Raw genomic sequence first — 20220 nt, 5'->3', positions numbered from 1 at the left:
ACTGGCAGTTTGGTGGAGAAACCCTGTTCTGGTAGGCCATCAGTCAGTGATGAGTCTGTAGAGGCTATACGGGATAGCTACCTAAGGAGCCCTAAAAAATCTGTGCATGAACCCACACAGAACTACACTGAATAGGTATGAAACTGGGAGAGTTTTCCTTTTATTTGGTGCAGATTTCACATTTCTATCGTCTTTTGTTGCATTTCTGTGACCGGTCAAAAGTGCACCATGACTTTACGGACACACTGTATAATCTCACTAATCCCTGTACCTTCTCTGATCCCATCTCCTCATCCCTGGTCCCACTGACGGCTGTCCCTCTAGCCCCTGTGACCCTGCCTCTGTCTCTTTTCCGTTCCTCAGTTCACTTTGTTCATTAGATTCCACATATATGTGAGATCATATGATACTATTTTTTCTCTGCCTGGCTTATTTCACTTAGCATAATGATCTCCAGGTCCATCTATGCCATCAATTTAATTTTTTAAAGACTTTATTTTTTCAGAGCAGTTTTAGGTTCAGAGCAAAATTGAGAGGACGGTACAGAGATTTCCTGTATACTCTCTTACCCTGCACGTGCATAGCCTCAGCATCCCCACCAGAGTGTTAAATTTGGTGCAGTTGATGAATCTACACTGACACGTCATAACTGCCCAAAGCTCATAGTTTGCTTTACCCATTCACTCTATTTTCATAGTTTTGCATTTTCCAGAATGCCATGTACTTGGAATCCTACAGTATGTAGCCTTTTCAGACTGGCTTCTTTCACCAAGTAATATGCATGTAAGGTTCTTCCATGTCTTTTTATGGCTTTGATAGCTCATTTCTTTTTAGCAACAAATAATACTCCATTGTAGATGTTCCACAGTTTCTTACTCACTTGCTGAATGACATCTTGGTTGCTTCCAAGTTTTGGCGTGCAGTTTTTTATTTTATTTCTTATTTATTTATTCATTTTAGAGAGGAGGGGGGGAGAGAGAGAGAGAAAGAGAGAGAGAAGGGGGAGGAGCAGGAAGCATCAACTCCCATATGTGCCTTGACCAGGCAAGCCAGGGTTTTGAACTGGCAACCTCAGTGTTTCCACGTTGACGCTTTATCCACTGCACCACCACAGGTCAGGCTGCGTGCAGTTTTTTATGTGGACATAAGTTTTCAACTCCTTTGGGTAAATACCGAGGAGCATGAATTCTGGATTGTATGGTAAAAGTATGTTTAATTTTAAAAGAAACTGTCAAACTGTCTTCCAAAGTGGTTGTATCATTTTTCATTCCCACCAGCAATGAAAGTCGATGCTAATTTTCATATTTGTTTTTTTTTCAATATTATTATTATTTTTTATTATTTTAATGGGGTGACATTGATAAATCAGGGTACATATGTTCAGAGAAAACATCTCTAGGTTATTTTTGTGTGTGTGTGTGTATTTACAGAGACAGAGAGAGAGAGAGAGGGACAGACAGGAACGGAGAGGCATGAGAAGCAACAGTCATTAGTTTTTCGTGTGACACCTTAGTTGTTCATTGATTGCTTTCTCATATGTGCCTTGACCGCGGGCCTTCAGCAGAGCTAGTAACCCCTTGCTCGAGCCAGCGACCTTGGGTCCAAGCTGGTGAGCTCTGCTCAAACCAGATGAGCCCGCGCTCAAGCTGGTGACCTCGGGGTCTTGAACCTGGGTCCTCCTCATCCCAGTCCAACACTCTATTCACTGCGCCACCGCCTGGTCAGGCTCCCTAGGTTATTTTGACATTTGATTATGCTGCATTGTCATCACCCACAGTCCAATTGTATTTGTTTTTTTTAAAATTTACAAGTTCATTTTAAGTTTCTTGACATGCAGCACCATCATTAGATATATATTTTTATATATTTTTTTAATTTTTAAACTTATTGATTTTAGAGAGAGAAGAAGGGGGAGAGAGAGACAGAGACAGGAACGTCACTCTGTAGCTGTATGTGTCCTGACCAAGGATTGAACCCACAACCTTTGCGTATGGAGATGGCACTCTAACCAACTGAGCTATCCAGCCAGCGCTAGATATTTTTAATTGCTAATTTGTTAAATTTGTTTGTTTACTTGATGGGCAAAAATAGCTATCTTATTTCAATTTTTTTGTGTCCTTGATTACTGAGCTTTCTTGTTTAGTGATCTATTTATGTTCCTCTTTTGTGACTTTCTGCAGTCTTAATCCACTTATGTATTAACACTCAGTGGTTTTCTTACTGATTTGTATGAGTACCTTAAATGAGCTTTATTTTCTTTAGTTTCCTAGTTTGTAGTTTCTAGTTTTTTTTTTTATTTGTTTGTTTTTTTACTCAGTGAGAGGAGGGGAGGCAGAGACTGACTCCTGCATGTGGCCCAACAGGGATCCACTGGCAAGCCCACTAGGGGCCAATGCTCTGCCCATCTGGGGTGTTGCTCCATTGCTCAACAACAAAGCTGTCTTTAGTGCCTGAGGGGGTGGCCTTGGAGCCATCCTCAGCCTGGGGCTAACTAGCTCCATTTGAGCCATGGCTGCAGGAGGGGGATAGAGAGAGAAAGAAATTAGAGGGGCAGGGGTAGAGAAGCAGATGGTCACTTCTGTGCCCTGACCGGGAATCAAACCCAGGACTTCCACATGCTGATGCTCTACCACTGAGCAAACTGGCGAGGGCCCTATAGTTTTTTTGTTTGTTTTTTACAGAGACAGAGAGTCAGAGAGGAATAGATAGGGACAGACAGACAGGAACGGAGAGAGATGAGAAGCATCAATCATCAGTTTTTCATTCCGACACCTTAGTTGTTTGTTCATTGATTGCTTTCTCATATGTGCCTTGACCGTGGGCCTTCAGCAGAGCTAGTAACCCCTTGCTCGAGCCAGCGACCTTGGGTCCAAGCTGGTGAGCTTTGCTCAAACCAGATGAGCCTGCGCTCAAACTGGTGATCTCCGGGTCTCGAATCTAGGTCCTCGGCATCCCAGTCCAACGCTGTATCCACTGTGCCACCACCTGGTCAGGCCAAGGCCCTATTGTTTTTTTGTGTTTTTTTTTTTTTCCTGAAGTTGGAAACGGGGAGGCAGTCAGACAGACTCCTGCATGCGCCTGGCCGGGATCCACCCGGCATGCCCACCAGAGGGTGATGCTCTGCCCATCTTGGGGCGTCACTCTGCTGCAATCAGAGCCATTCTAGCACCTGAGGCAGAGGCCACAGAGCCATCCTCAGCTCCCGGGCAAACTTTGCTCCAGTGGAGCCTTGGCTGCGGGAGGGGAAGAGAGAGACAGAGAGGAAGGATGGGGGTGGGGGAGTGGAGAAGCAGATGGGCGCTTCTCCTGTGTGCCCTGGCTGGGAATCGAACCCAGGACTCCCACACGCCAGGCTGATGCTCTACCACTGAGCCAACCGGCCAGGGCCCCTATAGTTTTTTAAAACATATATAAACCTAAATTATTGTATATTTAAATCCCATCTGGCTTTCTTCCTTTTTTTTTTTTTTTTTTTTTTTTTTTTTTAAGATTTATTGATTTATAGAAGAGAGAGAGAGAAAGGTGGGGAGGAATGGGAAGCATTAACTCATACTGGTTGCTTCTCATATGTGCCTTGACCCGGTAAGCCCGGTGTTTTGAACTGGCAACCTCCGTGTTTCAGGTTGACACGTTATCACTGTGCCACTACAGACAGGTCAGGCATCCTATCTGGCTTTCAGTAGGTTATTTTTATTTTAATATTTTTATGTTTGAAAAGTATCTCCTTTGAGAGATCCAATATTATTTTTTGTTGATTATAATGCTTTAATCCATCTAAAATTTATTTTGTGCATGGTGTAAGATATTTATTCTTCATATGATTAATGCTTTTAATTTTTATATAAACTTTATCATTCTTAAAATGCAATTTTCAAGCTTCTTTTTGGTAATTTCTGTAGGCCAATGGTTCTTGAGTCATTGTGAGGTTTAAGGATGAGGAAAGATGCAAAGAAAGTTTAGTGACAATATATTTTAGCAATAAAAAATGATAACCTCTTATCTAACAAATCTAAACTTCCTCATCAGAGTTAAAAATGAGGCATTTCTGATTATCCTATTAGTACAGCTAAAGCATTTGTATTTTCTAGATATATTTTTTCTAGATATATTTATTTTCTAATGAAGAAAATTATGGCAGAAACTTGTTTAAAGTGAGAAGATTCTAGACTCGTCAGACAATCCAGGATTTTGAAAAAGCCTTGTGCTTTGGCAGGAGCCCCGGAGAGGAAGTGTCTGCATCTGCTACATTCTAGAAGCCTTCCCAGAGTTGTTACTGTAAAGCAGCCAAGAGAGCAGTCCACTTTACTACTGTGTGGTTCTGGAAGTATCTGGAAGTTTGCAGCAAACTTAAGGGAGGAGACTTAGGAGTACTTCCAGAACGTCAGTTTCTATGGTGATCTCTTTTTATTGAGATTCAAGTTAGGAAAGTGGAATTTTGTTTTGTTTTGGAATAGGGAGCTTTCCAATGTGAACTTGAACTTGCTGGCTTAGGTGAAGTCACTTGTGAAGACAGAGGTGCCTGCACAAATTGGAATAGAGTGACAAGTCAGACTAACTGTTGGGAGCCTGTTACTGGGGCAAACGGTTCTTTAATGGTAGCTTATTCTCCTGTAAGGTAATAAGGACTTAAAGTCCATGTATGCGATGGAGAAGGAGAAAGAGAAGAATGCCAGTAGTGTATTTTGGGAAAACAGGATAAACTTTCTGCTGGTTAATTGATACCTGCATCAACCATGAAGAATACATACTAAAGAGACAATGTTACTGGAAATGAAGAAAAAAGTCAGGCGGGCTTTGCTGCCAGGTTAAACAAACAGAAAACTACAGCTATGTACTAGACTATGGCTTTTTTACTTAGAACACAGTAGATAAGAGAAAAACTCAACACTGAGTCCTTTGGGAGAAATTGCTGGCTTAAATGGCAGGGCTATTTATTCTTTTTGGATTCCATACAACTTTTTAAAGATAACAGCTTTATTGAGGTGGAATTCATATATCATACAAATCACCTATTTAATGTTCTTGATTAAGTGGGTTTCATTGCTTTCACAGTATTCTTCAGCCATCAGTCACCACAGCCCGGGTTAGAACAATTCATCACTCCCATACCTACAACTTTTAATTAAACTTACTGGGGAGTTTTTTTGTTTTTTTTTGTATTTTTCTGAAGTTGGAAATGGGGAGGCAGTCAGACAGACTCCCACATGCACCTGACCGGGATTCACCCGGCATGCCCACCAGGGGGTGATGCTCTGCTTATCCGGGGCGTCGCTCTGTTGCAGCCAGAATCATTCTAGCGCCTGAGGCAGAGGCCATAGAGCCACCCCCAGCGCCTGGGCCAACTTTGCTCCAATGGAGCCCTGGCTGCAGGAGGGGAAGAGAGAGACAAAGAGGAAGGAGAGGGGGAGGGGTGGAAAAGCAGATGGGCGCTTCTCCTGTGTGCCCTGGCCAGGAATCGAACCCGGGACTCCTGCACGCCAGGCCGATGCTCTACCACTGAGCAAACTAAACTTACTGTTAAATTTAAAGCCATATAGGGAAAAGGTGGAGCAAGTTGGAAATTAAAGAATTAATCAGAAAGTACTGAAAACTTTTTTCTCTTTTTAAAAAATTTACTTATTTAGACAAATTTAACAAGGTGACATTGGTCAACCAAAGTACATAGATTTAGAGAAAACATCTCTACATCATTTGAACAGTCGATTATGCTGTATACCCATCACTCAGAGTCAAATCATCTTCTGTCACTCTATAATTTTTTTATCTTTAAGCCCCTCTCCTTCCTTTCACCTCCCTCCCTCTCCTTCCTTCCCCTCCCTCTGGTAACCACTGCACTTTTATCTATGTATAATACATGAGTCTCAATTTTGTGTGCCTCCTATGTATGGAATTATACAGTTCTTAGCTTTTTCTGATTTACTTATTTCATTCAGTATAATGTTACCAAAGTCCATCTATGTTGCTGTAAATGATCCTATGACATCATTTTTTATGGCTGAGTAGTATTCCATTGTATAGATGTACCACATCTTCTTTATCCAATCTTCTATTGAAGAGCATTTTAAAACACACTGTAACATTTTATTTATTTATTTATTTATTTATTTATTTATTTATTTATTTATTTATATTTTACAGAGACAGAGAGTCAGAGAGAGGGATAGATAGGGACAGACAGACAGGAATGGAGAGAGATGAGAAGCATCAATCATCAGTTTTTCTTTGCGATGCCTTAGTTGTTCATTAACCGCTTTCTCATATGTGCCTTGACCATGGGCCTTCAGCAGACCAAGAAACCCCTTGCTCAAGTCAGCGACCCTGGGTCCAAGCTGGTGAGCTTTTGCGCAAACCAGATGAGCCCGTGCTCAAGCTGACTTCCTTGGGGTCTCGAACCTGATCCTCCACATCCCAGTCTGATGCTCCATCCACTGTGCCACCACCTGGTCAGGCCATTTTATTTATTTTTTAAAGTATCTTCCTATAAATTTTTATTTTTGAGAGAAAGGTGGGAGGATCGAGAGAGGAAAAAACCCTTAATTTATTGTTTCATTTATTTATGCATCATTGATTGATTCTTGTATGTGCCCTGACCAGGGATTGAACTTGCAACCTTGCCTTTTCAGGACTACAGTCTAACCAATCAAGCTACCTGGCTATATTCCAATATTTTAGAATGTAATTTGCTAATATTTAAATTGTTACTTTAATAAAGCAGTATATTTTTATGGAAAATTGATGGCTTAGTTCTGGATCACAGAAAGGTTATTTTTCAGGCTGTATGAAAACAGTACTACTATCCAGTTATTCTATCTGTAGTAGTTAGTAGTTAAGGAGAAAATAAACTCAGATTTAATTGTTAAGCATAAATTATTAGGTGGTAACAAACATGTATTTTTTTAAAACATGAAATATTAAAAAAATTAGTACTCTAATTATAGTAAGAATAAAATAGTGGCACTTATTAAATGACTTACATTTTTGTTCATAAGAAAAATGAATTGGGTAGAAATTTTCCTACCCTTTTAAAAAATTTTTGTAATGTTCACATTTTTCTTGTAGGTGTGTGAACCTGTAAAATTAAGACTTCCAAGATGACCTGGTGTATTTTAACTGTAGGGATTCTACTTCACCAGTCTTTGGCCCATCCAGGCTTTTTTACTTCAATTGGTAAGTCTTAAACTCTTTTTTGGTTTGTATCATTTTTGGATTTAAAATTTTCCATTTTTTAATGTTTTAAATTAGTAAAAAGAAATACACTGTATTCCCAGAGATTGAAGCATTGCTTCAGTCCCTGCCCCTCTAAAAAACACTCCTTTTTTAAAGTCAGTTTTGTTTTTCTTTTAGTATTTTTTCTGATTACAAAAGCAATACATTGATAGGTCAGAAACTTATGAAAATTTAGGAAAGCATACCAAAGAAAATTTTCTGTTAATGGGTTCACTCAGCAAATAGTTTAATGCATATACTTAGTCTTTTTTAATGCACAGGTATTCAACTGATGTACTTCACATTGTTTCCAGTTAAGAATCTTCTGTGAACACAATTTATTTTTCTACATCATAATTAAGAAAATATCTTTAAAGCATTAGCATATTGGTTAAAGGGGGAAAATCAGAAGTATATAGAATATAAGACATTCGCATGTCGTCTCCCCCCCCCCCCCAGAAATATTCCTCATGGTTTGGTGTATATCTTTTTATATTTTCCTGTATGCGTGCTTCATCTGTCTTAAATGAGATGTTTTTCGTCATCCTGTTGACCAGCTTTACCCTTGTGTGATTGTAGAGCTAACTGAAACACAAGCATTATATTTATGATATTTAATTTCGGGATATAAATTCTTGCCTGACTGGTGGTGGTGCAGTGGATAGAGCATTGACCTGAGTCACAGAGGTCCTAGGTACAAACCCTGAGGTTGCCAACTTGAGCGCAGGCTCACCAGATTGAGCATAGGCTCACCAGCTTGAGCGCAGGGTAGCCAGGCTGAGGTTGGGATCATCAATATGACCCCATGGTTGCTGACTGGAGCCCATGGTCACTGACTTGTACAAGGGGTCACTGGCTTGGCTGGAGCACCCTCCCACCCTGTCAAGGCACATATGAGAAGCAATCAGTGAACAACAAAGTGCTGCAACAAGGAGTCAGTGCTTCTTATCTCTCTCCCTTCCTGTCTCTCTCATCCTTCTCTTCCTAAAAAAACCCCAAAAAAGAACCCATATTTATTTATCGTTTTTTTTTTTTGTTGTTGTTGTTGTTGTTGTTTTAGTGGGAGGGAGAGATGGAGGGAGAGAGAGACAGGAAGGGAGTGAGATGAGAAGCATCGACTCAGTTGCGGCACTTTAGTTATTCATTGATTACTTCTCATACATGCCTTGATGGGGAGTGCTCTAGCTGAGCTAGTGACCTTGGGCTCAAGCCAGCAACCATGGGATTATGTCTGTGACCCCACACTCAAACTGGTAAGCCTGCACTCAAGCCAGCAACCTTGGGGTTTTGAACTTGGGACATCAGTGTACCAGGTAAATGCTCTTATCCAGGGGTCCCCAAACTTTTTACACAGGGGGCCAGTTCACTGTCCCTCAGACCGTTGGAGGGCCGGACTATAAAAAAAACCTGAACAAATCCCTATGCACACTGCACATATCTTATTTTAAAGTAAAAAAACAAAACGGGAACAAATACAATATTTAAAATAAAAGAACAAGTAAATTTAAATCAACAAACTGACCAGTATTTCAATGGGAACTATGGGCCTGGTTTTGGCTAATGAGATGGTCACTGTCCGGTTCCATATTTGTCACTGCTAGCCATAACAAGTGATATGGTGCACTTCCGGAGCCGTGACGCGTGCGTCCCACATCACTGTACATGAGCGACGCCGTGCTTTGAAGACCGCCACATACAGTACTCTCACTGACCACCAATGAAAGAGATGCCCTTTGGAAGTGCGACGGGGGCCGGATAAATGGCTTCAGGGGGCCGCATGCGGCCTGCGGGCCGTAGTTTGGGGACCCCTGCTCTTATCTATTGTGTTGCCACCAGTCAGGCTAGTGTAGTTTTTATTAATGGAATAAAAATTAAATTCTAATTAGCTTCAAAAACATAAAAAAGGTGAGGGAGGGAGTTGGGAAAGAAGAAAGATTGATCCTTGGAAACTAGTGTTTTAATATTTTTAGATGAAAAGGTAATTTGCCAATATGGTCCAAGCTTGCAAAATTAAGTGGCTTGAAATTTAGAGTTGGAACATGGAGTAGAAATTTTTTTGGCTTTATTTTTATCTGATTTTTTAAAAAGAAGAAAAATGATGCTCTCTCCAATATATCTGACTCATGCCAGTTAAATGGTCTCATAGCAGGAGGCACTCTTGTTCTTAAATTAGTCTAAAATACTTCGGTTGATGAATATGGGTATTTGATCATCTTCTTTCCTTCTTTTAGGTCAGATGACTGATTTGATCCATACAGAGAAAGATCTGGTGACTTCTCTGAAAGACTATATTAAGGCAGAAGAAGACAAATTAGAACAAATAAAAAAGTAAGCTAAGTGTTTTATTTATTGTGACTCTGATTTCACCTGTTTTCTTTCTAGAGCTAAAACATTTGTGGAAATGAACATCTGTAGTCTTAGAAAGCCAGCCGAAACTGCTAAAATAGGGGCACAGAAAACAAGAGTTAGGCCTGGGCCAGGGGTTCACATGGAAGAACTTGGGTTGAGAGAAGAATATAAATGGGTATGGGTTATTGACTGACAATTTTAAAAAATGGTTGCTAATATCTTCTGTCCTTTAACTTCCCTAATCAAGCCACTTTCTGGAGCAATTTCTGAATTCTATTTATCTTTCACTCGTATGGTTTCATTCTAGAGAATACAGTGATAAGTATGGTTAGTATTATTTAATTGATACTGTTTTTCCTCAAATGGTAGTTTATTTTTAATTGACTCAGGTTTATAGTTAACCTGACCTGAGAATTCCTATCTTTTGCTTACTGAGTAGATAACTGTTCCATTTTTTTGTTTTAAAATACAGATTCTAGGTAGTGAATGTAAATTTTTGGTGTAAGTTTGATTTAAATGGACTTGTAACTGAATTTGGATTAGGCTAATTTATACTTTATAAATCAATTATTTGGCTTTAAGGACCTGTGGGAAATGAATTTTTATATCTATTACTAGAGAGATCCAATTAAATTACAACTTTACTAAGAAATTTTTTTTTTCATTTACTGTAACTAGTTAGGAAGAAAAAACTGAAAAAAGAAAAATGTCTTGTAGTTATATTTTGATTCTGCCATGCTAGATTTTATCTGTAAGAGAACTTCTTTTTAAAAAAATTCTTCAAAAAAAAACTTTATTAGGTATTGTTTTATTCAAAAACTTCTAATCTAGTCTCTTTTTTTTGAATGCTTTACTAAATTGTATTTTTCTTATTATATGTCTTACATGTATAGATGGGCAGAGAAGTTAGATCGGCTAACTAGCGCAGCGACTAAAGACCCAGAAGGGTTTGTTGGGCATCCTGTAAATGCATTCAAGTTAATGAAACGCCTGAACACTGAGTGGAGTGAGTTGGAGAATCTAGTCCTTAAAGATATGTCAGATGGTAAGTCAGATGGTAAGACTAATGAGTCCAAAAAAGTAAGACAGCATCAAATAATTAAACCAATTTAAATGTTTAGGCTACCATCCGTAGAAATGCCAAAAGTAGTGAAATATTCAGTTCTTAGAGCATCAAGTGTTTACTGTTACTGACTGAATTATTGCTGAGGTGTTGTTTGGTTTGATCAGAGTTAGTTTATTCTAGATCAGTGGTTTTCAACTTTTTGATACTTGGGGATCAGCTATAATAGAATTATTTCTGGGGCGGCTAAGGCAGAAAGCACCCTGAGCACAAGCAAATTTGACTAAGATCCTTGGGTCTGTATCTTCATACAACATCAGGGTGGTTAACTCTGTCATGGACCTGCTCGAAATTTCTGGTGGACCAGCGGTTAAAAAACACTATTCTAGATCTACCCCTCACCATTCCCCCCCAAAATGAATAAAAACTGGAAACAAAGAAATAAAAATAAAACTTCATTGTCCAAAAAAAAAGTTTCTACTATTGGTGACTAACACTACATGCTTTTTGCTTTGAAATCTACAAATGTGAATTATTTGGCATATAGATTCATTTCTGGGGGTAGTCATTTTAATTTTAGGATTACCTTCAAACTGTAATAATTTCTGGGTATTGCCTTTGACTCTGTGCTAGACCAATGTCTGTTCTTTTCCTCTACACTGAAAGGACTATCCTTTTAAAAATGTATCATAAAGTCAGCACATTAAAGGGTACTAATAGTCCAGAATAAATCTTTAAAAATGTACTTTGTTATGAACTATAGTTGCATCTAATTGAAGAATTCCATTATTAATTGTGGTTTTGTAATTGTGTTTATGGCAAACAAAATTTTGGATAAATTTTATTTTTTAATTTTTTAAATTTTTTTTGTATTTTTCTGAAGTTGGAAATGGGGAGACAGTCAGACAGACTCCGGCATGCGCCCAACTGGGATCCACCCGGCACGCCCACCAGGGGGCGATGCTCTGCCCATCTGGGGCATTGCTCTGTTGCCACGAGAGCCATTCTAGCACCTGAGGCAGAGGCCATGGAGCCATCCTCAGCACCCGGGCAAACTTTGCTCCAGTGGAGCCTTGGCTGCAGGAGGGGAAGAAAGAGACAGAGAGGAAGGAGAGGGGAAGGGGTGGAGAAGTAGATGGGTGCTACTCCTGTGTGCCCTGGCCGGGAATCGATCCCAGGACTCCTGCATGGCCAGGCTGATGCTCTACCACTGAACCAACCGGCTAGGGCCGTTTAAGGTATTTTAATAACAGACATAGACCTAACTCTGAAGTTTAAGGAAATAAAGGGATTGTGTTTAATACATAGTAGAAGCTCAAATATCTGTGGAAAAAGGTGGCTTTTTTTTTTTTTTTAAAGAGTGAAGGGGAGTGAATTGAGCTAGTTATGTAGATTAAATACTCTGAGGGTGCTTACAAGTATCTGTGAGCTGTAAACTAAACTATTTTGCATAGGACAGGAAACCTTGAAAAGAAAAATTAAGGCAAGCACTTATGGATACTTCTTCACAATGAGAAAAAAATATCTGTGATTATTTGTTCTTTTATATAAAACCATGTGAACATTTTAAAAGTTGTGTGTGTATACATTTATATACACATATGTACTCACATGTGTATTCATTCGTTTATTTAAAATTCTCAAATAATCTGTATGGCCTGAGTTCTTTTATAAGGTAAACCTTGAGACTTTAACATTTTAATTGTGGTAGTCAACTAAAATGCTATAACATATATACTTGTCTTTTTATTAGACAGGATTTAAGCAATGCCTTGAATTTTGTTTTGGGGCATAAAAACTTTAAAATCATCTGTAAAACTTACTTGTTAAATTCCATGTGGGTATTGTGACTGAGAGTTGGTCTTAAAACAAAAAATATGTTTGATATGAACTTTAGCCCTCTTCCATCCAGTTGTTTACATTTTCTTTTTTTCTTTTTCTTTTTTTTTTTGCAAGAGAGAGAAAGACAGGAAGGGAGAGACACGAGACCCATCAACTCGTAGTTGTGTTACTTTAGTTGTTTATTGATTGCTTCTCATACGTGCCTTGACCAGGGTGCTCCAGCCAAGCCAGTGACCCCTTGCTCAAGCCAGTGATCTTTGGGTTCAAGCTATGATCCCATACTTAAGCTGGCGACCTTGGGATTTCAATCCTGGGACCTGAGCACCCTATGTCAATGCTCTATTCCTTGAGCCACCACTGGTTAGGCCATTTTTACATTTTCATTAACATAAAAATCCTAGCCCTTTGCTGATCAAAATAATTGACGAATAAATGAGAGGGAAGGGAAGTCACATACCAAACTTTTATTAGCAAACGATGACATATTATTAAACTTTTAAATCACTTTTTTTTATTTTTTTTATTTGCTTAAGGAGTGTTTAGGGGTATAAACACTTAAGGGGTATATGTTTACCAGTAATTAGTTTGTTAGTTTGATTTTAATGTATTTTACATACAAAGTTTTATTTATTTATTTTTTACATACAAAGTTTTAAAATTAAGTTTTACATAGAACAAATCTTGATTGATAAACACTATATTTAATGATTAAATAGATCTAAATATATTTTAATAAACTAGCTTACCTGATAATCTTAAATATATCATTAATAACTTTCTCCCTTTAAAGAATTTCACCAAACTGCCCTGGCCGGTTGGCTTAGTGGTAGAGCGTCGGCCTGGCGTGCAGAAGTCCCGGGTTCAATTCCCGGCCAGGGCACACAGGAGAAGCACCCATCTGCTTCTCCACCCCCCCCCCCCCTCCTTCCTCTCTGTCTCTCTCTTCCCCTCCCACAGCAAGGCTCCATTGGAGCAAAGATGGCCCGGGCGCAGGGGATGGCTCCTTGGCCTCTGCCCCAGGTGCTAGAGTGGCTCTGGGCGCAACAGAGCAATGCACCGGAGGGGCAGAGCGTCGCCCCCTGGTGGGCGTGCCGGGTGGATCCCGGTCGGGTGCATGCGGGAGTCTGTCTGACTGTCTCTCCCCGTTTCCAGCTTCAGAAAAATACAAAAAAAAAAAAAAAAATTTCACCAAACTATGATACACTTTTTTGAATAAGAAGACTTGATATTTTATTTATTTTGTTTTATTTTTTACAGAGAAAGATAGAGGAATAGATAGGGACAGACAGACAGGAACGGAGAGAGATGAGAAGCATCAATCATCAGTTTTTTGTTGTGACATCTTAGTTGTTCATTGATTGCTTTCTCATATGTGCCTTGACCATGGGCCTTCAGCAGACCTAGTGACCCCTTGCTCGAGCCAGTGACCTTGGGTCCAAGCTGGTGAGCTTTGTTCAAACCAGATGAGCCCGCGCTCAAGCTGGCGACCTCGGGGTCTCGAACCTGGGTCCTCCACATCCCAATCCGATACTCTATCCACTGCGCCACCGCCTGGTCAGGCAATTTCACCAAACTATGTATATTGACATCCTTATATAATGTGTGGCATATGGAAGAAAAACACAGAGGTTTTGTTTTTTTTTTTTTTTTTTTAATTTATTCATTTTAGATAGGAAAGAGAGTGAGAGAGAGAGGCAGAGAGAGAGAAGGGGGAGAGGAGCAGGAAGCATCAACTCCCATATGTGCCCTGACCAGACAAGTGCTGGGTTTTGAACCAGCGACCTCAGCGTTCCAGGTCGATGCTTTATCCACTGCGCCACCACAGGTCAGGCGAAAAACACAGAATTTAAGAGTTTACATTTTACTTACCATCTGTTATCTGAAAGTACAATTGGTTACCAGTGAATATCATTTTCAAATCCATAAATTGTTCATTTTTCAAGCTCAATGACGGCTATGTTTTTAACTAAAAGCTCGATTATGTTAGTTGATATTTATCTACTAATACATATAGGCAGTGACCTCAGATTCAGCAACATTAGAAAGGGATGAGGAAGATTGAATGAATTAAGAGTTATGTCAAGTCTCATTCAATGTATTTAATTTTTTCTCATTGAGCATGTGGAACGTAGAATGGTGGAAACTTATACTGAAATTAATTTTGAAAAATCTTTGTAAAGATTATATTGGAAATTAGAAGTTTCTGAGGTTCTACAGTCTTTTTCCCCCTCTTATTTCAAGGCTTTATCTCCAACCTAACTGTTCAGAGACAGTACTTCCCTAACGATGAAGATCAGGTTGGGGCAGCCAAAGCTTTGTTGCGTCTCCAGGACACCTACAATTTGGATACAGATACCATCTCAAAGGGTAATCTTCCAGGTAAGAATGCTTCTACTCTATAAAACACCTATTACTGACTTCTCTGTTCAGTTCAGTAGGACAATGTTAACCTTAAAAAGACTTTTGCATTTTAAGATTTTAACTTTAGCTTGTTTCACAGTCTTTGAGGACAAAACAACCCTTCATTTCAATAGGGCTTAAAAGTTGTGGATAAACTGCTAGCTTGTTACTTTGAAAGCTTATAATTATAGGGACTGTATTTAAGTAGGCAGTTGTAGTGTGTAAGAAAAAGAAACATTTTTCCAAATGTTTTTCTTTAGAACAATCAATGTTTGTATGTTATAAGGAAAATGATAATAAAAGTTTATGTGGTCAGTAATTTATTTTTCTTTTTTTTAGCAAGGTTAAGGAGGGAGGGAGGGAGGGGGAGGATGAGGGGGGGAGAGAGAGAGAGTGTGAGCGAGAGATGTGGTCAGTAATTTAAAAACCAAGACCTGTTGAGTATACACAGAATTTTTTTTTAATTTTTTTTTACCTTTAATTTTTATTTTATTTAGACATTAATTTTAATGGGGTGACATTGATCAACCAGAGTACATAGGTTCAGAGAAAACATCTTCAGATCATTTTGACATTTGATTATATTGTAAACCCATCACCCAAAGTCAAATTTTCCTCCATCACCTTTTATTTGATTCTCTTTATGCCCCTCCCCTTCCCCACCTCTTCCCTCTCTCCCTTCCTCTCCCCCTGGTAACCACCACACTCTTATCTATGTCCATGAGTTTCAATTTTGTGTCCCACCTATGTATGGAATTATACAGTTATTAGTTTTTTCTGATTTACTTATTTCATTCAGTATAATGTTATCAAGGTTCATCCATGTTGTTGTAAATGATCCAATGTCATCATTTCTTATGGCTGAGTAGTATTCCATAGTGTATATGTGCCACATCTTCTTTATCCATTCATCTATTGAAGGGATTTTGGTTATTTCCATGTCTTGGCCACTGTGAACAATGCTGCAATGAACATGGGGCTGCATGTGTCTTTACATACCAATGTTTTTGAGTTTGGGGGTATATACCCAGTAGAGGGATTACTGGGTCATATGGTAGTTCTATTCTTAATTTTTTGAGGAACCACCATACTTTCATCCATAATGGTTGTACTACTTTACATTCCCACCAACACTGAATGAGGGTTCCTTTTTCTCCACAGCGTCTCTAACACTTGTTATTACCTGTCTTGTTGATAATAGCTAATCTAACAGGAGTGAGGTGGTATCTCATAGTAGTTTTGATTTGCATTTCTCTAATAGGTAGTGAAGATGAGCATCTTATATATCTATTGACCATTTGTATTTCTTCTTGGGAAAAGTGTCTGTTCATGTCCTCTTCCCATTTTTTATTGGATTGTGTGCTTGTTTTTTGTTGAGTTTTGTGAGTTCTTTGTATATTTTGGATATTAGACCCTTATCTGAGCTGTAGTTTTAAAGTATCATCTCCCATTTAATTGGCTGTCTGTTTTGTTGTCAATTTCTTTTGCTGTGCAAAAAGCTTCTTAGTCTGATGTGGTCCCATTCATTTATCTTTGCCTTCACTTCCCTTGCCTTTGGAGTCAAATTTATAAAATGCTCTTTATGGCCAACGTCCATTTGTTTAGTACCTATGTTTTCTTCTATGTAATTTATTGTTTCATATTTTATATTTAGGTATTTGAACCATTTTGAATTAATTTGGGTACAAGGAGACAAACTGTAGTCTAGTTTCATTCTTTGCACGTGGCTCTCCAGTTTCCCTAGCACTGTTTATTGACGAGGCTTTCGTTTCTCCGTTGTGTGTTTTTGGCTCCTTTATCAAAGATGATTTGACCATATATATGTGGTTCTATTTCTGGGCTCTCTGTTCTGTTCCATTGGTCTGAGAAAAAAAAAGTCCTCAGTTTTTTGCCATTTAATATGATGTTAGCTGATGGTTTGTCATAAATGGCCTTTATTATGTTGAGATATTTTCCTTCTATACCCATTTTGTTTAGTGTTTTAAACATAAAATGATGTTGTATTTTATTGAATGCCTTTTCTGCATCTACTGATAGGATCATGTGGTTTTCTTTGTTTTGTTGATATGGTGTATTATGTTAACTGTTTTACGTATGTTGAACCATCCTTGTGATTCAGGAATGAATTCCACTTGATCATGATGAATTATTTTTTTAATGTGTTGTTGTATTTGATTTGCTAATATTTTGTTTAGGATTTTATCATCTGTATTTATTAGAGATATTTGTCTGTAGTTTTCATTTTTGTGTTGTCCTTGCCAGGTTTCTTTGTTGTTGTTTTTTACAGAGAGTCAGAGAGAAGGATAGACAGGGACAGACAGACAGGAACGGAGAGAGATGAGAAGCATCAATCATCAGTTTTTTGTTGCGACACCTTAGTTGTTCATTGATTGCTTTCTCATATGTGCCTAGACCGCGGGCCTTCAGCAGACCGAGGAACCCCTTGCTGGAGCCAGCGACCTTAGGTCCAAGCTGGTGAACTTTTGCTCTAACCAGATGAACCGGCGCTCAAGCTGGAGACCTCGGGGTCTCGAACCTGGGTCCTCGGCATCCCGGTCTGATGCTCTATCCACTGTGCCACCGCCTAGTCAGGCTGTCCTTGCCAGTTTTTGGTATGAGGGTTATGTTGACCTCATAAAATGTGTTTGGAAGTATTGCTGCTTCAATTTTTTGAAGACTTTGAGTAGACTATGATCCAAATCTTCTTTGAATGTTTGATAGAATTCACTAATATAGCTGTCTGGCCCTGGACTTTTATATTTTAGAAGGTTTTTGATAGTTGTTTCTATGTCCTCCCTGCTTATGGGTCTGTTTAGGCTATCTACTTCTTCATGACTCAGTCTAGGGAGATTGTATTGTTCTAGGAATTTATTCATTTCTTCTAGGTTGTTAAATTTGGTGGTATGTAGTTTTTCATAGTATTCTACGATAATTCTTTGTACATTTATGATACCTGTGTATGTGTGGTAATTTCTCTTCTTTCATTTTGGATTTTGTTTATATGAGTCCTTTTCCCATTTTTCCTTAGTAGGTCTTGCCAAGGGTTTGTCAATTCTGTCGATCTTTTCAAAGAATCAGCTCTTTGTTTTTTGGGGGGTTTTTTTTAGATTTTAAAATTTATTCATTTTTAGAGAGAGAAAAAGAGAGAGAAGGGAGGAGGAGCAGGAAGCATCAACTCCCATATGTGCCTTGACCAGGCAAGTCCAGGGTTTCGAACTGGCAACCTCAGTGTTCCAGGCACAGTTTATCCACTGCGTCACCATAGGTCAGGCCCAGCTCCTTGGTTTTTTTTTTTTACAGAGACAGAGTCAGAGAGAGGGATAGACAGGGACAGACAGACAGGAATGGAGAGATGAGAAGCATCAATCATTAGTTTTTCGTCGCTCGTTGCAACACCAACACCTTAGTTGTTCATTGATTGCTTTTTCATATGTGCTTTGACTGCGGGTCTTCAGCAGACTGAGTAACCCCTTGTTCGAGCCAGCAACCTTGGGTTGAAGCTGGTGAGCTTTTGCTCAAACCAGATGAGCCCCCGCTCAAGCTGGTTACCTTAGGGTCTCGAACCTGGGTCCTCCGCATCCCAGTCCAATGTTCTATCCACTGCACCACTGCCTGTCAGGCCCAGCTCCTTGTTTTATTGATTTCTTTTGTAGTTTTTTTGTTCTCTTATTTCATTTATTTCTGCTCTGATTTTTATTATTTCCTTTCCAATGCTGGTTTTGGGTTCCCTTTGTTTTTCTTTTTCTAGTTCCTTAAGATGTGATGTTAAGTTGTTTACTTGGACTCTCTCTTGTTTGTTTGTATGAGCCTGTAGTTATACGAACTTACCTCTTATTACTGCTTTTGCTGCATCCCAGAGATTCTGATATGTCATGTTCTCATTTTCATTTGTATATATCTTTTGATCTCTGCTTTAGGCTATCTACTTCTTTGAACCACTCTATTTCTCTATCTACTTCTTTGAACCACTCTAAACTATTTCTTTGAACCACTTATTTTTTAGAAGTATATTGTTTAATTTCCACATTTTTGTGGGTTTGTTTTGTGGGTTCTTTTTTGCAGTTGATTCTAGTTTTAAAGCTTTATGTTAGAGAATATGCTTGGTATAATTTTAGTCTTTCTGAATTTGTTGATGTTAGTTTTGTGGCCCAACATATGGTCTATTCTTGAGAATGTTCCATGTACACTGGAGAAAAATTTATACTCTGACGTTTTGGGATGAAATATCCTGTAGATGTCTATCATATCCAATTGTTCTAGTGTTTTGTTTAAGGCCAATGTTTCTTTACTGATTTTCTGTTTGGATGAACAATCTAGAGCCATCAGCGGTGTATTGAGGTCTCCAAGTATGATTTATTTTTGTAGGTTTTTATCTTTAGATCAGTTAGAGATATTTTATATACTTTGGTGCTCCTTGGTTTGATCCATACATATTAAGAAGTATTATGAGTTTTTGATTCAGTGTCCCCTTTATCATTATGAAATGACCATCTTTGTCTCTGATTACCTTTGCTGTCTTATAGTCAGTATTGTTAGATATGAGTATGATTACACCTGCTTTTCTTTAGATGTTATTTGCTTGGAGAATCATTTTCCAACTTTTCACTTTGAATTTGTTTTTATCCTTGTAGCTTAGATGTGTTTCTTGAAGGCAGCATACAGTTGGATTTTCTTTTTTGATCTACTCTGCTACTCTGTGTCTTGTTATTGGTGAGTTCAATCCATTTACATTTAATGTAGTTATTGACACTTGAAGGTTTCCTATTGCCATTTTGTATAGTATTGCTTTTTGATAGCTTTGTTTCTTGTTTGGTTCTTCTCTTTTGTTTTTCTGTCATTTGTTTTTGTTTGGTTGTATTCCATATTTCTTTCCTCTGTTTCTTTTTTTTAAGCCATTTGTTTCTGTAGTGGTTTTTTTCAGGGGTGGTTACCATTAGGTAATAAAAAGGATATATATCATATTAATTGTAGTATATTATCTCATGAGTGCTTATGTACTCCATCCTCCTTTGCTACTGCTAATCTTTGTCCTCTCCCCTTTTTTGTTTTTGTTGTCACAGATTAATCTTGTTTTTATTGTGATCTTGTTGGAGCTTTTACTTGTGATTTTTGTTTTGTTTTGTTCTTTGTATCTTGTTGGGTAACCCCCTTTATTATTTCCTGATGTGAGCATTTTCTGGTGATAAATTCCTTCATCTTCTCTATATCTGTGAATGTTTATTTCCCCCCTTGGTATTTAAAGGATAGCTTTGATGGATATAGCATACTTGACTGGAAGTTGCTCTCTTTTAGTTCTTTAAATACTGGGGTCCACTCTCTTCTGGCTTGTAGAGTTTCTGCTGAGGAATCTGTTGATAGCC

The 20220-nt window shown here is 38.5% G+C and overlaps 1 protein-coding gene across 9 annotated transcripts in view; it reads left to right on the top strand.

The window, feature by feature from the left end:
• Nucleotides 1–20220, top strand: part of P4HA1 (prolyl 4-hydroxylase subunit alpha 1) — a 110332-nt gene that overhangs the window by 24818 nt on the left and 65294 nt on the right. For all 9 annotated transcript variants that reach the window (XM_066348100.1, XM_066348105.1, XM_066348104.1 and 6 more), the window contains 4 exons: nucleotides 7060–7167; nucleotides 9438–9534; nucleotides 10449–10600; nucleotides 14702–14839. In XM_066348100.1, coding sequence (XP_066204197.1) covers nucleotides 7092–7167; nucleotides 9438–9534; nucleotides 10449–10600; nucleotides 14702–14839 — 463 coding nt within the window. In that variant the 5' untranslated portion in view covers nucleotides 7060–7091. The remainder of the gene's footprint in view (nucleotides 1–7059; nucleotides 7168–9437; nucleotides 9535–10448; nucleotides 10601–14701; nucleotides 14840–20220) is intronic.

This window comes from Saccopteryx leptura, chromosome 9 (genome assembly GCF_036850995.1).
Source record: "Saccopteryx leptura isolate mSacLep1 chromosome 9, mSacLep1_pri_phased_curated, whole genome shotgun sequence".
Taxonomy (NCBI): Eukaryota; Metazoa; Chordata; class Mammalia; order Chiroptera; family Emballonuridae; genus Saccopteryx; species Saccopteryx leptura.
The sequence above is the reverse complement of the archived record's forward strand: the minus strand, read 5'-3'. Positions and strand labels throughout refer to the sequence as shown.